The sequence below is a fragment of the Chaetodon auriga genome, chromosome 11 (assembly GCF_051107435.1).
Source record: "Chaetodon auriga isolate fChaAug3 chromosome 11, fChaAug3.hap1, whole genome shotgun sequence".
In the NCBI taxonomy this organism is placed as follows: domain Eukaryota; kingdom Metazoa; phylum Chordata; class Actinopteri; order Chaetodontiformes; family Chaetodontidae; genus Chaetodon; species Chaetodon auriga.
This window is the reverse complement of record NC_135084.1, coordinates 24,277,126-24,302,734: the sequence shown is the minus strand read 5'-3', so window position 1 is coordinate 24,302,734 and position 25,609 is coordinate 24,277,126. Positions and strand designations below refer to the sequence as shown.

At 44.5% G+C, this 25,609-nt stretch overlaps 3 protein-coding genes across 5 annotated transcripts in view; 1 reads left to right on the top strand and 2 right to left on the bottom strand.

The window, feature by feature from the left end:
* Nucleotides 1–447: 447 nt before the first annotated feature.
* Nucleotides 448–2,842, bottom strand: cst7 (cystatin f). Its single transcript, XM_076742950.1, has 4 exons — nt 2,645–2,842; nt 1,549–1,727; nt 1,009–1,128; nt 448–656 (listed from the first exon to the last, which is right to left on the bottom strand). Exons 1-4 carry the CDS (start codon nt 2,691–2,693, stop codon nt 576–578), a joined length of 429 nt encoding a protein of 142 aa, XP_076599065.1. The 5' UTR covers nt 2,694–2,842; the 3' UTR covers nt 448–575.
* A 784-nt stretch (nt 2,843–3,626) lies between these two features.
* On the bottom strand, nt 3,627–15,768 carry syndig1 (synapse differentiation inducing 1). The gene is made up of 4 exons (XM_076742949.1): nt 15,463–15,768; nt 12,870–13,581; nt 10,831–10,968; nt 3,627–7,464 (listed from the first exon to the last, which is right to left on the bottom strand). Exons 2-4 carry the CDS (start codon nt 13,473–13,475, stop codon nt 7,306–7,308), a joined length of 903 nt encoding a protein of 300 aa, XP_076599064.1. The 5' UTR covers nt 13,476–13,581; nt 15,463–15,768; the 3' UTR covers nt 3,627–7,305.
* Nucleotides 15,769–17,315: 1,547 nt separating this feature from the next.
* The window catches only part of cul9 (cullin 9), a 33,082-nt gene continuing 24,788 nt past the window's right edge, over nt 17,316–25,609 (top strand). For all 3 annotated transcript variants that reach the window (XM_076742945.1, XM_076742944.1, XM_076742943.1), the window contains exons 1-2: nt 17,316–17,506; nt 19,510–20,208. In XM_076742945.1, the coding sequence (XP_076599060.1) occupies nt 17,365–17,506; nt 19,510–20,208 (841 nt within the window). In that variant the 5' untranslated portion in view covers nt 17,316–17,364. The remainder of the gene's footprint in view (nt 17,507–19,509; nt 20,209–25,609) is intronic.

Below are 25,609 nucleotides of genomic sequence, written 5' to 3'. Positions count from 1 at the left end.
GGACTTTGCACTAAAGATGTGCAGTAAAAGTATATTAAAATCCATTAATTTGTATACTAAAGTTTCCTTTAAAATCCAATTAAAATGCTTAAATTACATCAGAAAAAGATGGTTTTTGTGGTAGTTCTCTTTTTCACCTTGATGTACTTTGTGCCACACGCCACACATTCATTTAAAGTAAAAGAATTCAGTCTCATCATGCACACATGTTTAATACGTTTTTATATGAAGACAAAGTAAATGTTAGAAATTTTAATTATGTTCTGACAAATCTGGAGTTTGCCTTTGTTGCTGCTGTACTCCCTCCTGACCAGCAGGTGGCCTCATCTGCACTCAACACAGCCAAACAAGAACAGCAGCAGAGATCCTCCTCATCAGGATCTCTGAATGTTTAAATCTGAGTGAAAAACTCAAAAGTTTGGATTGATTTTGTTTTATTGTGAAAAGTTTCACAGATGTGTAGAGCAGCAGGTCAGACAGGTGGATGTAACCATCACATCACAGGTGACCTCCATCAGGGATGAGGAAGATGAAGGATGAGGATGAAGGATGAAGGCTGGAGGCAGCTGGTGGTTTCAGGGTTTACAGAGTAAATCCAGGATCTTGGTCTTATTTTGCCAGGGAATCAGCCAAACCTCAAAGTGACACTGCAGCGTCTGGAAAACACAACAGGAAGTGGACTGTTTTTCACATTAAAGTCCTTTAACTCGCTGTGACAAACATGTCATATTTGTACAGAAACTGACGTGTAAAACAGACTCCAGGAAACAGTCCAACAGGTGAACTCAGGTAATCACAGCATCCAGGTCTGATTACTGTCTGTCTTCTGGGTTAAATGTCATTGGACCACAGAGCTTAACAGCTGATCAGAGGTCAGATCGCAGAACAATTCTTCAACTGGGAAAATCAGTACTGAGGCCACTTCTCTGACAGCTGCCTTCTCATGTGAGTGTTCACGCTCAGGTGAGCAGTGTTCAGGTGAGCAGTGCTGCACCTGCTCAGACTCACCTGCTGCAGACGGCCATCAGGCTGAAAGTCACAGCTGGACAGATTTTTGTTGTTGTCTCGTTTGCGGCAGACGGTTCTGGAAATCTCTAAATCCACGATGTAGCGAACCCCTTTAACAACCTGAAACACACACGTGTAACAGCAGAGTTACTATTTCCAGGATGCCCCTTTCATACCCAATCATGATCCTCTCACCTGTTACCAATCAACCTGTTTACCTGTGGAATGTTCCAAACAGGTGTTTTTGGAGCGTTCCACATCTTTCCCATTGTTTGAAACATGTTGCTGCATCAGATTCAGAATTAGCAGATATTTACAGAAATCAATGAAGCTGATGAGCTCAGACATTAAATGTGTTTTCTTTGTGCTGTTCTCAGGTCAGTTTATGTCACTGAGGATCAGCGGGTTCACTTTACAAACCTTCATCTGTTACAATCCAACAATGGATCCATTCATTCATCTGAAGGTGACTCGTGACAGGGTTCATGTTGACCTCTGACCTCACAGACAGGAGTGTACATGATGTGTTTCCTGTCTTACCTGCCGCTGTGCTCTGTGGATGGCAGAGGGTCTGAAGAGGAAGGCGTCGTTTGATTGGTTGTTGTAGGAGTAGGCGGCGGTGAGGACGACCTGCTTCAGGCCGCGGTCGTTCCTGCTGATGTTGTGCGGAGATCCGGGCAGGAAGCCGGCGTGACGGCTGCTCGCCGCCAACGTCACCTCTGCAAGAGAAGAGGACGAGTCCCCATGAAGGTGTCACTTTGGGCTCACTGTGACCACATTTCTCACTATTTTCAGAAAGTTTCCAAACAATTAAACAAGCTAGTTTCAGTCCTTCCGAGTTGAACATGAGCTCCACCTCAACCAACCCTAACAGTAAAATCCTGCTTTGACATGAATGAAGAGACACAATAATCTAATGAGATCAGAGAGACGAGGACAGCAGACACAGGGGACACTTAACTGCACTCAGTGCTTTTACTTTAATACCTCAAGTACATTTTCCAGATTATTCTCGCTGCTGTTTGTAAAAGCTTCAATGAAACAACCTCTGCAGTCTCTATTTGGCAGAATTATTGATAGTGATCATTTTATTTTGAAATGCAACAACACGAAAGAAGCACTTTGTTCGAAAAGTGGAAATGAAGCGATAACAGATTCTAAGTGGATGATTTCTGCGTCTTTTCACACAGAGAGAAAAGCTTCAGCTCTGTCTTCAGTCTCTTCCTCGGTGACTGAAGGGATTATTTGACTCTGAGCTTCTCTCTGTGTTTGCTGCGTTGCCTGAACGCCTTCATGCTGCAGCATTTCTTCAGTGTGGGACTTTGTCGAATGTGTGAAGAGTTTTAAGAACTCGACACATTTTGAAGTTTGTTTCATTTAAAACCAAACTGCTGTTTCTAAAAATGAGAGTAAATCCAGTGATGAACAGCTTGACTTCAGGATGCATTTTGTGTTGTTTTCTTAACACTGAAAAGATGTAAAGCAGGAAGTGAACAACAGAGCTGATGAGATGTTTGGAGTCTGAATTAAACACAAAGTGCAGTGAAAAATAAATGAAACATACAAACATTTAAGGCATCGAAACATGTTAAACAAGAATGAAGTTGTGAAGACCAGGAAGTGTAGAAGTTTTTACCCAGAACACCGAGCAGAGAGGCGAGCAGCAGTGTCTTCAGTCCCATCATGCACTCTGTCGGTGTCTCTGCGAGGCCTCGGCTGTGCTTCCTGTGAGGCGGCGACACTCTGACCACAGATTAGCAAACTCTCATGTTGCTCTCTGAACGCTCAGCAGCTGCAGGACTGGCCGGTTCACTGCTGCACTTCCTGTCAGTGAAAACACTTCCTGTACCTGCTCAGCCTCTGTTTCCCTGCATGCATTGCAGCTCAGCTGTGTCTCAGGTGGTTGTGGAGTCAGGAACAGACAGGTGTGTCTCCTCTGTTCACTACAGTGACTTTGATCTGTTTTTACTAGTTTTTTAGACGTTCATCCTTTAAATTTAACAGAATCTGTATTTTCTACATGCGTGTGATAAATATTTTGAATATAAATAAGGTGCTGCCTTTTTTCTTCATGTCGTCTCAGCCTGTGAACTCAGGTGGGATGTCAAAGGCTGCAGCTGTGTCACGCTGAATTAATCACCAACCATTTTGATTATCAGTTAATCTTTTTGGTTATTCATTCAGTAAAAATATCATCCATTTTCTGTTTGCTGCTCCTCAAATATGAAGATTTGCTTCTATTTTCAGTTTTATTTTGACTGACGGGACAGAGCGGCGTGGTTTCACTGATGGATTGCACTTTAATGGTGAAAAGACATTCATGGTTCCCAGATGATATAATTCAATAACTGATGACTTTTCTTCAAGTACCACCTGATGATGGCACTTGAGGAAAAGTCAGAGCATCATCACCAAAGTCAGTAGGATTCATCTTCTGGGAAAATATGACAAAGGTTCAGAGCAATCCATCAAACTGTTGTTGAGACATTCAGTCTGAACCAAACTGGTGGACCAGCAGACACTGTCCTGCTAACTGCTAACGTGGCTAACAACAAGAAAACGTCCTGCTCCTCCTGAACTGTGAGATGAAGCAAAATGAAAATCTGAACACAAACATCTCAGTGGAAATACAACATTTAATCTTTATTAGCAAGCACTTGATGTCCAGAGGTTGTTTAAAAAAAAAGAGAGAGGAAAACAGCCAATCACAGAGCAGCTCTGTTTGTTTTGCAGCTGGGCAGAAAGTGTGTGTGTGTGTGTGTGTGTGTGTGTGTGTGTGTGTGTGTGTGTGTGTGTGTGTGTGTGTTCCCATACCTGACTTTGAGTGTATTTTCTTCTCTTTTGATGGAGCTAGGCTAACAGTTTCCCCCTGCTTCCAGCCTCTGTGCTAAGCTAGGCTAAAGACATCCTTCTGTCTGAACTGGACACACAGAGATGAAACTGATCGATTATTGACGGACGGAGAACACCAGCGGTCACATGGTTGGAGGACTACGTCACTGATGTGGAAATCCATGTGACACGTTTGGAGCAGCGCTCAGACTTCAGATATGTGACATCTGACCTCAGAACAGGATTAGATACGTGATTATCATTAAAACCCACTGAGAGGAAGCACTAATCAATAACCTGAAATTATTAATCAGTGACCAGACAATCATCTTAAATCAAACACTGTGACAATCCTATTTCACTATTCATTTCTGATTTCTATGTGATGAACTGTGGCTTACATGCTGTGATATGAATGTTTTCAGCATCTAAAGTACAAAAATTGTATTTTCAGTATTATTATTTGTAGTTCGAGAACTACAGTTTCCATGATGCTCTGGGGGCTGGAAACAGGAAGTATAATTTTGCCAGAGATTCAGTGAGGTACACCGTGTGTGACATATTGAGTCTGTATTTGTTAGATTTAGTAAATGATCTCCACTGACAGTCAGCTGAATTAGCTGTTAGCGGCTCTGTTAGCTGTGAGGTCATGGATGTGCAGGCAGCTCTCACTGCATCACTGTGATACTGGAGGAAACTTCAAAACATGAAGATTGTTGGGGGAGTTCTGCACTTATGAAGAGCATCTTTTTTCTGTGATTTCTAAGTTGATTTCTGGACGTCTGTTCGAGACGGACATCCGAGCTTCTGGGAAGTGTAAGTCAAACTTAATCTTAGACGTGTGGATCGTGTCTGTGAGTTCAGAGTTGACTGAGTTATGGATACAAGAAGAGTTTTCACATGAACTGCAAAGATTGAGTTAGCGCTGCTGCAGCTGCTGGTTGGTGAGCCGTCAAAGCAGCAGCCAAACAGCATTCACTGTTGTTTTTGTTGACGCCTGCAGCTGCCCCAAAGTGATTCATGATTTCCACACAAATGTATTTAGATTTTTTCGACCAGGACCTCTGGTGGGCTCCACGGTTCACACGAGGATTCACCAAAATGTCAGGATGTTCCTTTAAGTGATAACATCTCTGATAAACATCACGTGTCACGTTTCCCTTTAGCACAGGTGTTAACACATTCAGTGGGTGTACAGGTGTGGGCGACATCACAGCCCAGCAGGTGTGTCTGCAGAGTGAATCTCGACATGACTGTTGATGGTCGCAGCCCTTTAGCCCAGTATTTATACATTAAGCTGCCAAGAATGAGATAAAGACCGAGCTCTTGTTTCCCAAACTGATCTCAGCACAGATTTATATAAAGCTTTCATTTTCCTATTTACAGCCAAACTGTAACTGTGCTCCAGAACATCCAAGAGGGTCCAGATTCAGAGTCCAGAGCGACCAATCACACTCAACAACCCTCCAGCATAAGTTAACCACCTGATTTTCATTTAGTTTGTACTCTATTTTTTAAATATTATGTCCTCTTCAGCATTTTGAGCATTTATGACTGTTTCTCTCTTTGTGAGTGCAAATGTTCCCTCCTGTTTTCATGTCGCTGCTGTTCTTCTGTGAACTAGCTGCTTCTCCTGTAGTTTAAATCCAGTCCAGAGCGACGTCCCTTTATCTTAAAGTGGGTCTCTGAGTCTTTTCCTCCTGCTGCAGTTTATCCGCTCAGAGTGAAATTCGACTTGAGTGTTACTGTTACTGATCCGACAGATTCTGACATGCTAACAATGTTCTGAAGTGTCTTTTTCTCTGGTTTCTAAGTGGTTTATAAATAGATAAACGATCTCCTCAGAAAGTGAAGTCGCACTGATGTGATGATGACTGAGTTAAGACAGAGCGATTATCTTTGCTCCACTTCAACTCACAATTAGCTTCTATCTAATTGGTTGGTCTGGAGAGAGAAAGACCCTGATTGGCTGCTCAGATGGACACGAAGCTCGTACTCAGGTCATCCTCATCCCCTGTCTGTTAGCTTAGCATCAGGCTAGTTTAGGGAAACGACCTGATGTGAGAGACGGGAGCGTTTGAACCAGCTTCCTGTCAGAGCTCTGCCCTGTAAACATTAAGCCTCGGTCAGACCCGGATCAAACATCACCTGATCACCTGACCTCCTGTGGAGTGTGGTTAGCATTCGTTTCGATCACCCTGTCGTGCCGTGCAGGTGGAGAAGTTGGTTGCAGAGACACATTGCAGTGCACTTAAAGAGTTATTTGATCAGGGTCTGATGGTGGTGATTGTGATCAGACCTGGATCTCTCAGTAATATCTGCAAATAGTTTTCTGCCTGGTTTTACAGCCTTGTTGAATCAGGCAGCAGAAAATTCTGAAGGTGGTTTCAGAGAGCGAAGGTGGTGTTTTACCTCTCTGCAGGCTGATTCACATAGAAGGGAACTGAAAGTGTGTCTCCCTGGAAGGAAGGAAATCAATCTAGAAACTGACCGATGATTAGAAAAATAAACGTGTATTGATTGTAACAATCTTTTAAAACCAAGAGGAAGAATGATTTGCAGGTATTTTCTGAGGCTGGTCTGACTGTGACGCACATTATTTGATCATCTGTGTCTTTAAGATAAAAATCTGCAGAGTTCAACAGAAACTGGATCAGAAGAAAAGAAATCCACTGAAAAAAGAAACAGAGTTCAACAGTTTCTCTTGTAGCAGAGACCGAAAAGTCTCGACAGTTTGTCAGAAACAATCTTTGTGTTCTTGAACGCACAGTCCAGTATCAGTGATCCAGTGATCCAGTATCAGTGATCCAGTGATCCAGTATCAGTGATCCAGTATCAGTGATCCAGTGCATCTGAGCACATGTATCTCTTTGTGATGAATCCTGTCGTGTTGAAGTTCACTTCCAGTGTGATTTTTGGTTTTTATGTTGTTACGTTACGTTTTCATCATGTTTCCACTGTAGATGATTTTCTAGCTTTGTTCATGTTCGCAGTATTTTCATAGAATCTCTCTGTAGCGATGTTTTACACCAAATTCAAATTTTGAAAAACCAAATAAAAATATAACATTAAATTAACATTAAATTCATATTCATCAAAATGACAAAAATCACACTGAAAATGTCCTTTAAAACAAACTGGATCCCATCAGAGACAGAAGAATAAGCTTCTTTCTTTCCAGAATCTCATCTCATCCAAAATCCCACAATTCCTCACAGGATCCTACAATCTGATTGGTTCACAGGTCCTACAAAACTCCAAGATCACCTGACAAACAGTCGACCTGTCGGGGTTGATTCTGACAAGTCACCATGTAAAAATGGGAACATCTGCAAACAGGAAGCTCATCACCTTGGAGCAACCTGCTGACGAAACGCTCACCTGAGAGCCGGACTCCAGGTGAAGATGAACATCCCAGCAACATTCCCAGTGTCTGATGGGTAATTTCCCTCCCTGATGACGAGGCTACCAGTGGTGGTTCTTGGAAAGATAGGCGATGACCGCCACGGCCACGCCCACGTAGATACCTGTCCCGATGGTGATTGACAGCACCGCCAGAAAGAGAGCCCGTCTCGAACTGGAGCTCGCCAGGTGGAAGTCTCCTTTAGACACCGCCTTATTGGTCTGACAGGGGAGGAGAGGGGAGGAAAAGGTGGAGGTGAAAAAGGAAACACAGAAAGGAGGAGGAAGTCAGCTGCCAGTGCACAGGAGCTCCAAATATCAGGTAGAACCAGGCTAAGATGCTAACAGAGCTGTCAGGCGTCCCTCATGATGCACTCATGCAACACCAGCAGAACGGGAAGAACAGACCACCACCTCCTCCACTCGTCGGTGGTCCTGCGCTTCAAACTGTGATGCACTTTTGCACGGTTAGATTTTGAAAATAAAGCTTCCTGAGGAACATTTCACATTTTATGAGTGCAGGGGACGTTTCAACTCTCTGCTCTGTTATTCAAGATAAGTTCATCTCTGCTGTCAAAGGACAGAACTGGCTGGATGAGAATAAACAGGACTATTTCAGGCTGAACTCCAGAGACGATTCTTCACAAAGAAATCCTGTTTGTGTCAGTTTGACAGCGGAGACTTCATGAGGTTAAAGGACAGAAACACAAGAGGAAGAAATGAGATTATAAAGCAGAGGAAGACTCAGAGAGACACATCACTCACTCTGCTCTTTAATCAGGTTCTAATCAAGCTGATGTGATCAGGAAGCAAAGCATCCTGTTTAGTTTTAGACCTCAGGCTGCAGTCTGGACCAGATGTTCCTGAAACTCTTTTTCAATCTTAAAACAACACTCACACGAGGCTTCAGGAATGAGCTCATTCCTCGTGTCCACGCTGGCACTGAGAACCTTCCACAGTCACAGTCCTGTCACAGTGTTTCCTTTCTGAAGCATCAAGGAGGCAAATATAAGATAGATAGATAGATAGATAGATAGATAGATAGATAGATAGATAGATAGATAGATAGATAGATAGATAGATAGATGCTGATGTGGGGCATCAGACGCTCGTTAGTGTTCAGCTCATCAGACTCTTCTGTGATTGGCTGGTGGTGTGTTTAAAGTCACTGGTCAACATGAACGCTGATTGAAGGGCTGAGTGATGTGTTCATGGATATGACCTGAGGTTCCTCCCTGAGGTTCCTCCAGATGTTCTGATGTTCTGACTGAGCTCTCTCAGGTGAGTGCGACGCTCTAAACGAGCTTTATTTACTGATGAAACATGATTGGCAGGAAGCGTGCTGGAATCATTGCTCCACTTCCAGTAAGATTTAATTACATTTTTAGACCAATCAGACGTCACACAGGCCAGCAGGGGCGGGGCCTCCTGTCATTGGTCCAGTGGAGGACAATGAGGCGCTTCCACACTTCCTGCTGAACAAAGAACAATGTCCTTGTCGGGCTGAGCAGAGTGTGTGGAGCCAGAGAGTTACATAAGGAGCTCAGAGTGTGTGTGTGTGTGTGTGTGTGTGTGTGTGTGTGTGTGTGTGTGTGTGTGTGTGTCAGATTATCCACACCATCTTCACACAGACAGATAGTTTCAGTGTGCTTCCAGTCTGACAGGAATAACTGCAGCACTGACACGTTCAGCTCTTTGTTTTCATTCATCATTATTTTATAGTTTCAGTTTTTCATTCAGTTTTATCACTTTTGCTGCACCGATGAACAATGAAGATATTATTCTTTTTATCATAGATATTATTATGATTGAAAAGAGGATACTTAGAGGAAAACCTGCACACTGCTCTTCTGTTTGCTGAAGCTTCCTCCTCGTTTTGTTATCTCCTCCTCTCATGAGAAACACTGCATGTGCGTGTCTTCTTCTGTCACTGGTACTTCGGCTGAATATCGTCCTCATCATCGTCTCAGTGTAAATTCATTCTGAAGGATCTGCAGCAGAATTACAAGCTTCACGTCGTCCCTCCTGTTTGTTTGTTTCTCCTCGTTGTGTGTCAGTGTAAACATCTTCTGACATGGAGTCTGTTTCCTGTAAACTGAGCTGAAACTGACAGTTTGATGGCCAACACATCTTCTGACCTTTGACCTCCCAGCAAACAGGAAGAACGAGGTGATCGCCATGTTTTCCTGTTCGCAGTGAACTATTCCTTTAACGTGACTCACCTCCTCTCTGCTTTTATCAGCCTCCTCCTCCCCGTCCTCCTCCTCCTCCTCCTCCTCCTCCTGCTGCTGCAGAGCTTTCTGTTGTTCTGTGATGGATTTCAGTGTGGGAAGTGTTGCCACTGGCAACCAGCCCTGTTTCTTTTGGAGCTATAAGTGTGGAGTTGCCATGGAAACCGCATCCACAACACATGCAGCAGATCAGCTACCGCCACACAACCATGAGACTGTTTACTGAAAACATCTCAGCCTGATCATTCCTCCCATTCACTGAGGCCTCACCCACAATACAAAACTCCATTTAAAATTCTGACAATTTAAAAACTCTCCAGACTCATTTTGCCAACATTAAAAAGACCTCACAAAGTCCTCCAAGTGACACAAGCTACAAACGTTTTCAACAAAGTTTTCCGACAACGACAAAGTGTCACAAATGCTGGTCTGAAACACATGAAACAGCAGGTCAGGAAGGACGATTGATTATCTGTACGTGGACCAATCAACGAAAAGTTAACTCAATATGCAGCCTGTTTTCAGTTTGTGCAGACAGACAGACAGACCTACAGACCTACAGACAGACAGACAGACAGACAGACCTACAGACCTACAGACAGACAGACAGACAGACAGACAGAGTGGCCACCCTCCTCCGGCTGACTGCAGATCAGTTATATAAGGTGTACTGTGTCAGTGTGTGTAGGAGCAGCTTTGTATCAATGTTCCAAAAACAGAAAGAGAAGAAGAAACTGCAGCAGGTCAGTCCACCTGCAGCCTGAACACACACACACACACACACACACACACACACACACACACACACACACACTCATCAGCTGTTACACACTTAACCAGCAGGTTCTACTACTGGTAATCTCATCCTGTACTGTGAGTATTACTGCTGCTGTTAGTTGTGCTACCACTAATAATAGTACTTCATCAAAATATTACTTATACAGCTACTACTGCATACTGATTTATACTACTGCTAGTACTGCTACTGGAGTGGTACTGTTACTACTACTGGGAATTGATCCATACTGGTGCAGGTAATAAGGCTTCTGTTGATGTTGGTATTGGTCCTACTAATGGCAGTCTACTTGAACCACTGCTAGTATTACTGGTAATACTGCAGCTGGTTCAATTCACCTCACTGATTTTACTGCTTGTAGATAGTAGTACTACTACTGCTCCTGCTGGCACTGGTATTACTACTTCTGCTTCTACTGTGATACAGCTGCTGCAAAGGAAAATGTGAGGTTGGTCATTTCTTCCATCACAGATGTTCCAAATTAACAGCTGACTCCCAAACACAGCTCAGGTGTGTCAGCTCAGGTGTGTCCCTCAGGACAGTGTGTGGGCGTGTCCTCACCTCATGCGACAGGTAGAAGGCAGCGATGCCGAGCGGCCAGAAGCAGCAGAGCATGGAGAAGACACTGAGGCCCAGGTGATCTCTGGGAGGCATCAACAGGAAGGTATCCTCACTCTCTGATTCGCTGGAGTAATCACTCTGATAAAACACACACACACACATCAAAGGAAGAAACATCATTTCATATAGAAACAAAACTGATGAATTAATAATCAATCACTTCCTGCTCCAGTTTACTCTCCAGTACTGCACAGACTGCAGAACTCTGGTAAAAAGTCAAACTTTTTAATCATCTTATTTCTGGTCTCTGTTTCTCTCAACAGCCATAAAAAGGAAACCCACATTCTTCACATGCAGATGTTTGTGTGAGTACATCACACAGACTCACTGGCAAAGCTCTTATTGTGAAAACACTTGAGGTGTTTCTGATAAGGACTGACGTCCACTCTCCTGTTCTGTGGTGAACTGTGGAAGTGAAAGCAGCTCTGATGTTCCTTCAGTAATCCTGCTCTCTGCTATGAGAGCGACAGAGCAGATTAAAGCTTTACACACCAAATCACAGCGTTTCCAGCTAATCGTCTCTAAAGCGATTGGCTGTTAGACGGCCAAATGTGTCCACAGAGCTGCAGCTCGCGGCAAACGGGATGGAGGGGTGGAGAGATGGAGGGGTGGAGGGACGCAGATGGACAGATGGAGGGATGGAGGGGTGGAGGGATGCAGAGATGCACAGATGAAGGGATGTAGGGGTGTAAGGATGGAGAGATGGACGATGGAGGGATGAAGGGATGCAGAGATACAGAGATGGAGGAGTGGAGGGATGGAGAGATGGAGGGATGGTGAGGTGGAGAGATGGATAGGTGGAGGGATGGATCAGTTTGCTGTGAATCAGAACATCAACGTCACAGACGAACACAAAATATTTAAAACCTTCTTGTAGCTACAAGTCTCCAACACTCGACAGCATGAATCAAACAGATTCGAGTCACCGGAAGTTGAACATTTTCCTTTGATGGAGCTGAGTGATCAATCGATTAGTGGAGGAAATAATCAGCAGATTGATCCAGAATGAAAAGAATCATTAGTTTCTGTCCTTTACAAAACAGTTAAAATGAGCTCCACCTCAGCCAACTCCATCAGGACCATCCTGCTGAGACATGAAGGAGGAGACACGAGCAGAGACAAGAGGACAACAGACACAGGGGACACTTTACTGCACTGAAGTAATGCAGTACTGATGTCAGCACAGTTTTCAGATTACCCAGTTTTTTTTTCTGTTTCTCATTTTGTCAACAAACAAAAAACAAACAAAACAAACAAAACTTTGATAAACAAAGTTTTTCAAAAACGAGACAAAAACTAAATAAAAAGAAACCTTTGAAAACAGTCTGTCCATCCTCTCCTTGTGTCCTCCTCTCTCTCCACTCTCTCCTCCTCCTCTCTTCACCAGTCCTACTCTCTCTCCTCCTCTTCTCTACCTCTCCTCCTCCTCCTCCTCCTCCTCCTCTTTCTCCTCTCAGCTCTTTGATGAAGCCGGTCCACATCAGATTTCAGGAGGTGGGGTTTTCTGCTGTTGGAGGCCGAACACGAGACACTCAGATAGAGGAGGAGGAGGAGCAGGAGGAGGGTTGAGAAAAGATGTGGAAGTTGATAGATGGAGGACAGAAAGTGGAGAATGGTGGAGGAAAGGAAATGACGCAGAGTGGAGGACATTGGCTGAGGGATGACGGTTGGAGTACAGAGGGTTGGGTGGGGGTCTTAGAGCTCAGAGAGCTGAACCTGTATAGAAACTGTACTGATGTAGTTTTTCTATTCACTTCAACGCAGGCAGAGTTTGATCACAGCAGCATCTGGTGGACGCTGGAGGAACTGCAGCTGAACACTGCTGCTCCTGCAGGGGGCGCTACTTCAGCAGCAGCAGCTCTACGTGGAAGAGTTCTGTTCCACCTCTCGTCTCCAGCGTGTTCCACCGATCATGCTCTGATGAAACTCTCAAAATCAAATCAATCAATCAATCAATTTATCAATCCTGAAATCGTCACCTCGAGCTCCTGGAACTCCTCGTCGTCGTCGATGTCGTAGGACAGCGTGTGAATCTTTGATTCCTCTCCAGAAAAGTCCAGAAATTTCCCATCAGCAAACAGCAGGGCCTCCTTTGTGGAGGAGGAGGCAGCAGATGAGGAGGAGGCGCCTGGACCAAACCCCTCGATGAAGGTGGTCTCACAGCAGTCTCCTCCTGCCTCCCCCCACGCCCGCAGGGCACTCTCTGGGCACAGGAGGAGGCTGGAGGACGGTCTGAGGCGGGGGTCAGACACCACCTGCTGGGGGAGGAGATCACTTGGGTTCAGGAGCTGAGAAGGACCTCCTCCACCGCCTCCTCCACTGTTCCTCTCCTGCTGAGGGGAGGCGTTCACCACCACATGCCCCTGATACTGAGGAGCTGAGTACACCAACAGCAGTGCCTCCCGAGGCTCCGCCCCCAATCTGTGAGTGTTGATGAGGCCATTTTGTCTACAGGTGTCTGCTCCTCCTCCTCCTCCTGCTCCTCCTGTTCCTCCTCCTGTTCCTCCTACTCCTCCCCCTCCTCTCCTCAGTTTGGTGGAGGTTTCAGTCTCGTCTCCTCTGCTCTCCTCCTCTCCTCCCTCCATCCCTCCTCAGAGCTGCGGTGGTTCCTCCTCCTCCTCCTCCTCCTCCTCAGAGATGTCTCTCAGAGAGGTCAGGGGTCAGGGGTCAGGCATCGCAGGCTGAACTCTCCTGAGAAGCAGAAACAGAAAACAGTAAAACAGACTCCTCCATCTGCTGCACCTCCTCCTCTCTTGCTCTCCATAGATGTCACCTGACTTCCTCCTTCCTCTGATCATAATTAGTGTGACCAATGGGGGGTGCCGTCTACAGATGACTGTACAGGTGTTTTCTTGTGAGGTCAGGTTGGATAACCATCACAGTAACTGTTTAGACGTGTCATCATGATGTCATCATCATGTGACACTGCTGACAGCGAATCAATTCTAGTAACTTTATTTGCTGTTTGTACAAGAACTGAGAAGAAGAACGTGTGAGATGTTTCCTCTCAACGACAGAGTGAAGGTAACAAGCAGCGAAAAAGGAGTTCATTTTGAAAAGTGTTTCCTGTATTTCTGTGTGTCCACGAGTCAAAGAATAATAAAGAAATCAAAGACTCTGATGGCAGAAAATGAAGAAAAGTGCTGATTGATCACACAGTTTACTCTCAGCTCAAGAGGATCGTTGGTGGACTGAACACCTGATTCCAGCTGGTGGAAACAGATTTTCAGAATAAAACCTGACACTAACAGACCCGCCTGCTTCTTCTTCTGCCACAGTAAACACAGCGTTCACGTCCATGAGGAGACCTCCAGTCCACCACCACGACCAGGAAACACAGCAGGTTCAAGAAGTCCAGAACACACAAACGTGTCTCAGCAGCAGTGAAGGAAGCAAATGTGACATCATGCTGATGTCATTAGTGATGTCATGCTCTCACACACAGTCACACTGAAGGAAACATGCACTTTATCAGCGTTTATTCCAGCGACCGGACCAGGAAGCAGCAGCTAGAGGTGAAATACTGGAAAAGACCTGAATGCTTCAGATTGGAGTCCAGCAGGAGGACTTTTATTCTGAAACTGCTCAGGAAAGATCCTGCACACCTGAACTATCTGCATCACTGCTGAAGGTCCAGTGAGCAGAACTGAAAACTTCAAAATGTTTTATTATGAGGAGGAAGTCAGTGATATGAGAGCAGAGTCCAGATAAACAAACGGATCTGAAGCAAATCAACATCTTCCAATCAGTTTTTCATCAGCGGGAAGCTGAGCTGCGTTCAGGTTCACCTGTTGATGCTCACAAACAGCAGACCTGTGACATCATCATCATCAGCCATGCAACTGACAAATCAGGCGACATGCTTGGTCTTTATTAGCTGTTTCCAGATAATGAAGACTGAAGACTGGAGGCCTGAAAGTGAAGCAGCAGCTAAACAACCATCAACACCTGTCTGTCTGTCTGTCTGTCTGTCTGTCTGTCTGTCATATATGATAACAGATGACAGTGATATGATAATGTTCCGTCCATTCATGTGTTTGGATTTACTTTGTTCCTCCACTTACTCTCACCCTTCATGACATTCTGTGACGTTATTCTGATCACGTTATAATGATGAGCTGCAGTGACTGTGTGATGTGTTAGACCTCTTATATTATTATGATAATATTCCCAGAATAAGTCATATTTCTGGTAGTTGACAAGTTGAGTTTTTAAGAATGTTCATTTGAGGTCTTTTATATTTTTGTATGATATTTATTCTTAGTTGTTTTGTGTTAAATGTCTAAAACGACCTTCAGTTCATATTCGTCAAAATAAAATAATCCATGTACGATAAGAATAAAGCTGAGCTTCAAAGCCGCCTGCACGCACGGACACACACACACACACACACACACACACACACACACACACACACACACACACGCACCGTATGTATAAACATATATGTGGTAAATATTTGGGCTCCTGTAAACCTGAATACCGACACTGTTACCGGTTCTGACGTCATGCTAAACATGTCGTGTGATCACGAGAGGACAAAACAAGCACGCACGCACATAGGCAACTCACCTCCCAAGGTGAGACACGAGACCCTTCATCCAACGATCCAGTCAGTACATCCAGGCTTCACACCGAACCATCCTCCGTCCTCCAGCCGCCCTCCGTGCGCCCTGAGCCGCGGCGAGAGCAGAGCGAGTCCCGGTGTGATGGTCCGCTGCTCTGAGAAAGAAGGAGCCGAGAGAGGAGAGAGGCAGGCAGGCAGGCAGGTGTCCGTCTGGAAGGAGGATGATTCTCCTGCAGAGAAGAGATGAAGAAGAAGAGGAGGAGGAGGAGGAGGAGGAGGAGAAGTTGAGAGAGGGAGGGGGGACATGAGCTGCTGGAGGGGTTATACACGGAGGAGGTATGTGCGCTGAATACAGAGGAGGTGTGTGTGTGTGTGTGTGTGTGTGTGTGTGTGTGTGTGTGTGTGTGCATGGTGAATAGCAGCAGAGAGTTCCTCCTCATGGTCCTAAAGCCCCTCAGAGCTCCTGATCACTTTGATCAATGATAGTGCTCGTGATCAATAATCACCAGAACAGCTCGATATTTCCCCTGTTTTTAGTTTGACAGACCGCAGGCTGGACCTCGGTGGTGGAAAGTAACTGAGAACATTTACTCAAGTGCTGCACTGTTGTACAGTTTCGAGGTCCTTGTGATACTGTCTCCTTCTCCTTCGCCACACCTCGCGGGGAAATACTGTACTTTTCTCTCCTTTTACTACTTTTCTTTACCTTGATTCTACCAGCAGATGGCACCAAAGGAAAAAGAACGGAATCGTAGATCTGTTGTGTTTAATTATACCTGAGGCTTGCATGAAGCTCTTCGTTAGTTATGAAATAATGATCTTCACAGCTGTGATTATGAAGACAGTGAAGGGTTTCAGGTGCAGCTGAAGACCTCCCTGCTCTGATGTAACCAGCTGAACTTACTTCTGAAGAAATCTTAGGTTTGCTTGCTGCTCCTCTTTCAGAAAATCCTTTTTTTGAACCCGGAACATGAATATGTAAATGTACAGTAACATAAAGTATAAAGACCAGTTTAAAATGAAGATGTACAAATCAACAGGAAGCCTCTGAGGCCGGCTAAAGTCAGGAGCTACTGAAAACATCTAACAGGCATCAACTGACATGATATTTTCTGCAGGGGTCTAAAAGGACATTTTATGCACAACAAATACTTTTAATTTTGCTGGTAATACTTATGCGCTTTTACTTTAAGTTAAATTTTGAACAAAGGACTTAGACTTAGACTTTGACTTAGATGTAGCTGACAAACAGGATAACAACTTGCGTGCATATGATGATTATTTCAAGATAATAACTTGTACACACAAGGTATTAGATTAAAAAGATACTGCCTTTCAGAGGCTCTGTTCATTAACCTAATCTAAGAGCAAAATAAGCCTAATATGTCAAACAGGACAGACCAGTCTTTCTGGAACCACATCCTGATGATGTTTTGGGCCCTCTCCATTTGTAGTCTTGTTGTATTTTCTGTGGTATGACCCGACTTTGTTAGAAAGCTGGTGTCAGGTGTTGCTGGGCTGTGCTGGTCTAATGTGCATACTGTGTGATCACAGCATGCCAGCTCCTTCACTTTCTCTTCAGCACCCTCCCTGTTCTTCTTTACTGCAAAAACAATCAAATAAAGGTTTATCACATAATTCCTTTTATTTGTGGATCTCAATCAAAGAAGGAAAGCTTGATTTAGAGTTCAGAGAATCACGCTGCTCATTTTTGTTTTCACATTTTGTTCCACAGAATCAGGATTCACATGATTTAATGTCGCGGTTCACACTCCCATACAGCAGGGGGCGGGGTACTCATCTCACGATCGTTTGCGTTCCTCTAATAAACACAAAGAAGAAAAAAAATAAGCAGTAGACGTAGAAGAAGAAGACATCCCTGATGCAGGTCCTGTCACAGTGCGCAAATGCGCATCCAACAGCACGGACCTCCTGTGGATAACGATAAAACAAACATTACCAGGCTGGGAAACGACACGTTAGGGCGGAAAAGAAAACAGCGCTTGAGGGGGAAGACAGAAACGAAGGGTAAAGTCTGTGACACGGCAGGTAAGCCGAACTCACCTGTATCTGTTTCTTCAGGCCGGACTGTGTCAGCGTAGCCACTTTCCTGTCTGACCCGAGCGGATATCTGGGCAGGCCCACCACGGCTGCTCAGTGCTGTCATCCATAGTTACTGTAGACAGTTCACCCCGAGATGTGCCGTATGCTGCACTGAGACCGTGACACCAAACCGCATTCCCAAACCAGCTAATTAAACGCAGTCCTACGTATAAATAATGTATAGTGAACTCAAAAGATTGTAATTGTCATATTTTATGAGGTTACTTGAAAGACTCTTCAATTTGGCATATCGTCACATTTAACCAATCAAACTGCTCTTAATCCAGTCGAGAATTAACTTTTAAAGCTGTTCTGTTCGTTTTCAGCGGTAAATTATTTTCAAATCAAACACTGTTGGCGTCAGGACGCAGAAACAGTGAAGTGCACTCCCCTGTCAAGAAGTTGACGTTTTATCGACGTAAGTATAGTTTCAGTATGTACATGCCGAATTTGATGGAAGAGTCGGGGAGTCATATAATGCTCTTCAGTAATGTTCAAGCGTTAATTTACCTTTGCTTTTAATTAACGTTACCTTAAATCTTGAGATTTTAAAGTGGAATTTGGTGTGACGTTCTCTGTACGGTGTCAGCACAGCGTGCATATGGCTAGCTATCAGTAACGATTGAACGAGCTGACAGGTAGATTATGTGAACTTGTTAACTCATTTGCTAACGAGATTAATATGCAGTTGTCCTATTAAAGTTGTCGGATAACGTGGACTTAAAATACAATAGGACAAACCGCTAACGTTAGCAACTGTGGTTAGCTTGACAGGCTGTTGCGTTCAGGTAGCATAACGTTACAACATCAAGGACTTGGCTATTTACTGAAAGTATATAACTTCTCAGCCGTTAGTGAGCGGACTGCATCACTAATAGCTGCGTAATGTCGGTAATAGCTAGCTTAGTGTTTAGTGAATAAAACTACGTTAATGTCACTAGTTGTGTGTGGTTTCTTGCTAGCAGTACAGACTCAGTGGTCAGTGTTTCATCAGTTATTAGACTGACCCCGGGTGAAGCTAACCGACGTTAGGTAAGACAACACGCCCAGCAGCACGTGTGATACCTCGCTTTCACAGAAACGGGACGCCGTGGCAAGTCCAGAAAGAGGAAGCGTGTGTCAGCAAAGCAAAATAAAATCCTAAATTCACCCTGTGAGCCGTTATCACCGCATCTCACGGCGGAACCAAACGGGTCTCTGTATCCGGCTAAAGAGAGCAGCTCAAAGTCCTTTCCTAATCATTTCATCTTAGTTTAACTCTAGCAAACGTCCCGAAGATGGTCCTTCCAGCGCACTGTAGGTGTTTTTATCTGCTTCCAAACATCTGCAGTCTGCGGGGAGCAAACTTTAGGATTTTGGGGATACACAGAAAAATCAGTGAATGAGTCCATATTGTTAGAAATGTTTCAATTTTCCATCGAAAATCGGACTAAAAATGTATGAAACTGTCTAAAGGTATCAAACTTTGGATGTGCTTCGGTGGAAGTGATAGCCAAAGTTGATACACTGAAAGTAGTTGAAGTGGCAGATCGAAGTTAGGAACAGAAATCGGTTGAAGTGTCAGTTAAAGGAGTTGAAATGTAAAATGGTGTTCCAGCTTTTTCTTCAGACATTAATCCACGATTGTCAGGTGGTTCTTGGATTGTTCTGGACTCCTTTAAGATTTATGTATTTGCTTATTGATTTTATAATTGATAATTGGCAGTACAGGAGGAATTGAGGCGCTGAACCTTTTCAAAAGAAGTTTCTACATGACAGAAAGTGGAAGCTGAAATTCAAAAACCTGTGTGAAGAATAAGAAAAATTAAGTAAATAAAAGTGGAACTCTTAAGGGAGCACACTAATCAAAATGCAGTTCATAAAGGATGTCTCATAACCGTCTGATTATTTAAGCATCTAATTATCACATTTCTGATCTTCCAATCACCTGCTGCTCCTCCTCTCCTCAGCGACCATGGTGGGTGAACGCCGCAATGGGAACCTGCTGGTCCAGCTCGGCCCGAGGCTGCAGGCCTATCCGGAGGAGCTGATCCGCCAGCGCCGCAACCACGATGGACAGACGGAGTACCTCATTCGCTGGTGCCTCATCACCATTGACGACGGCTCCAGCTCTGGGGGCGGAGCCGGCGAGGCGGGTGGGACGGGTGGCAGCAGTTCTGCGGTGGGCGGGTCCGGCGGCTCCACATCAGGAGAGAGCAAATCGGAGAACATCCTGATGTGGATGTCGAAGGAGGACGTGTACGCCAACTGCCCCACCCTTCTGGGGAAAAGGAAAACGGACACACAACGCCCGCTGCAGCAGCAGGAGAAGCAGCAGGGCAATGAATCATCAGATGGAGGTCAGAGGAGCAGCGGCGAAGTTCCAGCAGACGTCACCTTTGACGAGGTTGAGCTGTCGGACATGAAGGAGGACGTGAAGAACCTTGTGCGTCGAGCCAGGAAGCAGATGACCAAGAAGAGCGACTTCTCCATCAGCATCACGCACACCATCCACGTGCTGAGCGCCTATGCCAGCATCGGCTCACTGGTCGGCGTCTTCAAGGAAACGGGCGCCCTCAACTTGCTGATGGAGCTGCTGTGCAACAAGGAGACGCAGACCAGACGCAGTGCTGGGAAGATGCTGCGAGCGCTCGCCTCCCATGATGCAGGTAACCACAAACTTTATTTATACGAAATTTCTAACAGTGCCAGAGAATATACTGCTCCGTGAGTGGTGGGCAAGTGTCTGTTACAGTCATGTGGTCATTTCAGACATAGTTCATGTCAACGTCATGATGACGGCAAGGCTCCAGGAACTGGCTTTGTCCCCTGTGAAACAGCGTGTTATTTTACCCTTTGAGAAAGGAGATATGACGTGTTCATCAGCGAGCTTTACGTGAGCTGTGAGGCGGATTTCAGCTTTGGGCAGAGCCAGGCTAACCGTTTCCCCCTGTTTCCAGTCTTAATGCTAAGCTAAGCTATCCAGCTGCTGGCTGCAGCTTTGTATTTACCATGCAGACCACCACCAAAGAGTGTGTTCGTCAGATGCTTATATTTAGCCCCAGGTTGATTAAATCTGACATGAGATCAGTTAGAGGGAGGCAAGTCTCACTCTGTTAGTACTACAGAAACACTCTTGTTGTTCACTGATGCAACTGTGGCTGTCAAAAATGGCCAAAAATGACGTCTGAAAATACCCTCTAAAACACACTTTGTTTCGAACAATTCAAATATGTATTTTTGCAGATTATGTCCATAAGAGGGAAAGCCAGTACAGCGAGAGACAAACTACTCATATTTTATTCCAATATAAACATCTTGTAAAAGATCTACATACCTACACATCACAAAATAAACAAAATAATGTCCTCTACATGTTGTTGAATTATTGGCTGGTTTCAGTTTGACTTCACATTTTCAATCAATCAAAGTGACGTCATGTGTGCAGAGTTTACAATCTGTGTCCACGTGTCCTGGAAGACTTCAATGTCCCGAACAAACAGGAACAGGAGGTCACATCTTATCTGATGATGGAGCCGATTCTCCATGCTTTAGTTTCTGAAGTTTCTTCAGGTCTGATTTAAAGCGCTGCAGCCAGCAGCCATGAAACGATGGAATGTAATCCCTCCACATTGTCAGTGTACGTACATTTTAAAGCGTTTGTTTTACCAGACAGCTGAGATTGTTAAAACAAGTGTCTGATAACATGATGGAAAGGATCCTACAGAGACAGACCTTTTTATTAAAGAGTAAGATCCTCTCTGTTTAACCAGAAACAGCTGTTTTGTCGTTCTCACCAAAGCCACCAGACTCCATTCACAAAAACAGTAATTTAACGTCAGAAAACACACTTCATTCAAACTGACAGAAATAAAATAAAACTCACCCAAACCTTCTTGGTTCACCTTTCACTGTTCCAACAATCATCAGTAGCTCTGGTTTGGTTGAAATAAACTCTTAATTCATTGAATCATGAGAGGAGAGAGAGAGAGAAGACATCAGGGAAGCAAACTGAACTGAAGACAGACCAGTCTCATTTACTTCTGTCATCAAGTTTCTGACTGAATGAACGTCATTTGGTCTTCAATGAAAACATTTTAACTGGTGACAGAGTTGAGGAGCCGCTGACATAACCAGCAGCAGTTTTGATGTGCAGGTGTGCTGATGTTCAGGTGTGCACACTGTTGACGTCCTCCTCCGTTCCTCTGTACAGACCTCCGCCTGTCTGCAGTGAAACTCAGCTGTGATCAGACTTTGGAAACATCAGGGCTCCTCTGGCCTTTCTAACAAAATGATCATTGGCTTAAATCAGCTGGTAACATGATTAGCTGCTTTCATCGTCACATGAAGGCACCAGATGACTCCACTGGTCATGTGACTCATTGTCTTTGTCCTTCCTGTGTCTCTTGTGTGTAACGTTGAGCTGATCTCGAGCTCAGACTAAAACCCTGCAGAGCGGCGTCTTCTCTGCAGCATCCTGCAGAGTCTCTGCTGCTGGTTTCACTTCAGTGATGCAGTAAAGCAGCTCGCAGGTCGTGTTCAGCCTTCAGTGCAGTAAATGAACGTCTGTGGAGGGAAAACTAAAGCTGTGTCGACATCCGACTGAGGCTTCTTCACCTCCTCAGGCTGCAGCCTTTCTCTGTCTGCAACCCGTCCAAAGGTCCAGTGGATCATCTTCACATAATGCACAACATCTGAAATGACACAACATTTAGTGAAACCTCGTCTTCTTTAGAGTGGAATGAAAAGATGGAGTGATCAGTAATACATCACAGTGACGGATGTCTGTCATCACCATGATCAGCAGACTGATCTGGTGACGGACATCAGGTTGTGCAGCACTGTGTTTATGTTCTCTGGTGCCAGAAAGAGCTCAAAAGAAAAAAGTGATCATTGGCAGCCTGTCATTAGACTGATCCGGCCACATGTTATGATCAATGACGGACAGGTGGAGACCTCATGGACTGCATTATCGATTCATGTGCAGGCTGTTATCATGGTGAATCGTTTTTTGTGTGAAATGTCAAGAAAATTTCAAAAATGCTCAGCAGAGTTGTTGTTGGCCCAGAGGTTGAGACTGAAACGAACTGGCATTAGTAAATACTGTAAGTTAGAGCTGTACGGGCTGTGATCACGCGTTTGAGGCTGAAACAAGGATTGAAATTTGAAAGAACTCAACAGAAACACATCGCTCATCTCAGCCGCTGTGCTCCGTCACTGACAGTTTCTTCTTTCTTTTTCTTTGGTCACATGATGCGGAGAAAATCCTGGGCGAGGAGCAGCTGAGAGTTTTTCCCATGAGTCATCGGGGCCTTGTCATAGATCCACAACACACACACACACACACACACACACACACACACACACACACACTGCATTCAGTGTGATAACATCAAACCAGAGGAGAGCGCTGACTCTGTGAGCACAAAAACACCAAATTTCATGAAAAAACAGCTTCTTGAGCATTTTGGTGGTTTCCTGCAGGGTGGGATCTCAGGCACAGAGAGGCATCATTTGAATACTTTTAAACCAATGGTACATCACCTTGGCAGAGACGGGGGGCGTGATTGGACGGGGGGTGTGGAGTCTGCCGCTGCAGAGATCCTCTGTTAAACGCAGATGCTGTTCAGAAGTTTATTTTGAAAGGTGAAGCAGCTCCGATTTGAGGCGAGGACAGTCTCCTCTTTACCAGGAAATGACATCATCAGCCTCACCAAGGCTTGTTTTCCTTTTGAGTTTCCTAGCAACCAGGAAGTGAGGAATTAGCTGGTTCATCATCTGCTAAAGAGTCCCAATCAGACGTTAAGTGGAATCAAAGTTTCATTCATTAAAGCTTTGAGCCTGTTTCAGGCCCAGCAGTCTCTGCTCAGACACTGAAACTGAAACCTTGAACTGACCTCCAGAACTGTGGAGGAATTTGCTGTGAAATGAAACTACTGATGCTATTTTCAGATGAAAGGAGGCCTGTGGAGTTTGCTTTGTGCCGCTGTGCCGACGATTTTGGGTTGTTTGTCCATGAAAGCAGCGTCTCTGCAATTTCATGGCATCCAACGTCCACTTTGATAACAGCAATGAACAGACTCGTTTTTGGTGGTCAAAGGTCAAACGTCACCGTGACCTCACAAAACACATTTTTAGCCGCATCTCCAGAATTCATACACTACACTTCATGACACTTCATATCTAAAGGGTCAAAGGTCAGCTTCACTGAGACACCATCATGCTGTGCACAAACTCTTTTCTGTCCATTATTCAGCAGCGTAGCTGAGGAACAGAAGGCAGGCTGTGACCATTTCTCACATTTGCTCAGATGCTGATTTGGTGACTCTAATCTTTGGCGTCCACCTTCAAACTGAGCTGATTGTTCAGATCGTCTGTGCTGCAGGTTGAACGTGTGTATGAAGCGTCCACGTTTTACAGTTTGTAGCTTCTCTGCAGCAGCGTCCATATTTGAAGTGTTGTACTCCAGCAGAAGCTGATTGGTTGTGCTGATATTGATCTCGTTGTTCCTCTTGAAGCTCTCTATCAGTCCTCTGTACTCCTCTGGAAACATAGACTCTTAAGTAAGTAAGTGTTCAGGCTTCAGGCACAGGTGGTTAAATCCATGTTTCTTTTGCTCATATGTGACTGAAATCACAATCAACAGAACAAATCACACGGAATCTGACTTTTCAGGTCAGATCCAGACCACATTCTCATGTGGTCCTGAATCAGATGCAGGTCGGATCACGTCAGTCACTCACCTCAAATGAGGTTCTTGTGGAGAAGGAGATGTAGTTACAAGCAGCTCTTGACATCCTGAAATTTGGATGGAATCTGTTTCTGTGAAGTCATTCATGTCACGATCCCACCGCTCCTGCCTCTGATGTTACAGCCACACGCACCTACGGACAGAAGTCACAGCCAAAGAAGCTGTAAAAATCCACAGTTCACTACCTGCTGAGCAGCTAACAGCAGACAGACACAGGTATAGACGAGCTGGTGAACATAATGGCAATGACATGTAGCAGCCAAAAGGCCAGACGTTTCCTTCAGGAGCTGATGGAGGAGACCAAAAACGGAGCTAAAAGAGAGAGAACACTGGACTGACATTCATCCTTTCTTACTAGCTGACACCTTTCCTCTTCACTCATTCAGTACATGATGTTGGTGATCATGCAGTAATAAAAACCTGTGTGTTAAGCCGTTAGCTGAGTCATGTCGGGTCTGGTTTGGGTTTAGTTGGAGGGTTCAGATTCAGTCCTGTCAGACTGCGTTAAGCTCCGGACAAACTGAGCTGGAAAAAAAAAAAAAACAGGTTGTGTCGCTTTGACAACCAGCAACTGTGAGTTCTGATGTCGTCAACTGCAGCATAAGTGCATATTAAACAGGTTTTAGTACAGTAATATAGATAATTATTGTTTTTCTTCTTTTGAATTGAAAATGTAAAAAAAACCTGGTTCATAAAAATGTAGATTTTTTTGGATGTGGTGAAATATTCAATAGCACCATCAATACAACAATAAAATCAAACATAAAACACGGTAAGAAAACATATTAAAACCTTTGTTTTTTTAGTCTGGAATTAGGAACCACCAGGAGGGCAGCGTTTGAGGAGCTCAGGGCCTGTGACAGTACATGTGGAATTAAAAGGTTCGAAATGTAGTTTGGGACAAGTCACATTTTAAAGCCAACTCTAAACCTAATGAGCAGCGATGAAAAGATCGTTGTTATGTGCTCTCGTTTTCTGGCACCTGTTAAAATCCTTGTGATGAAATAAAAGCATGAATGGCTGTTTCAAGGTTTTTGGTAGACAGCAGTGGCTTAATTTTAGCATGAAAGTGAGGCTGCCGTCAGTTAAAATGTTTCTACACGGTGGAGGAATGAGATGGGAGTCTGAAATTTGGAATTTGACTGTTGGAGGAATTTGTGCCAAATAGAAGTATGTAGAAATTTTGAGCTTTCCATTCATGAACGTCCTTGAGACAGTTTATACGTCCAACAATTTCATGTAAGTCGCTGGTGTCACAGCTGAGGTAAACCTGGGTATCGTCTGCGTAAACATGGAAACTGATGTCACATGATCGTATG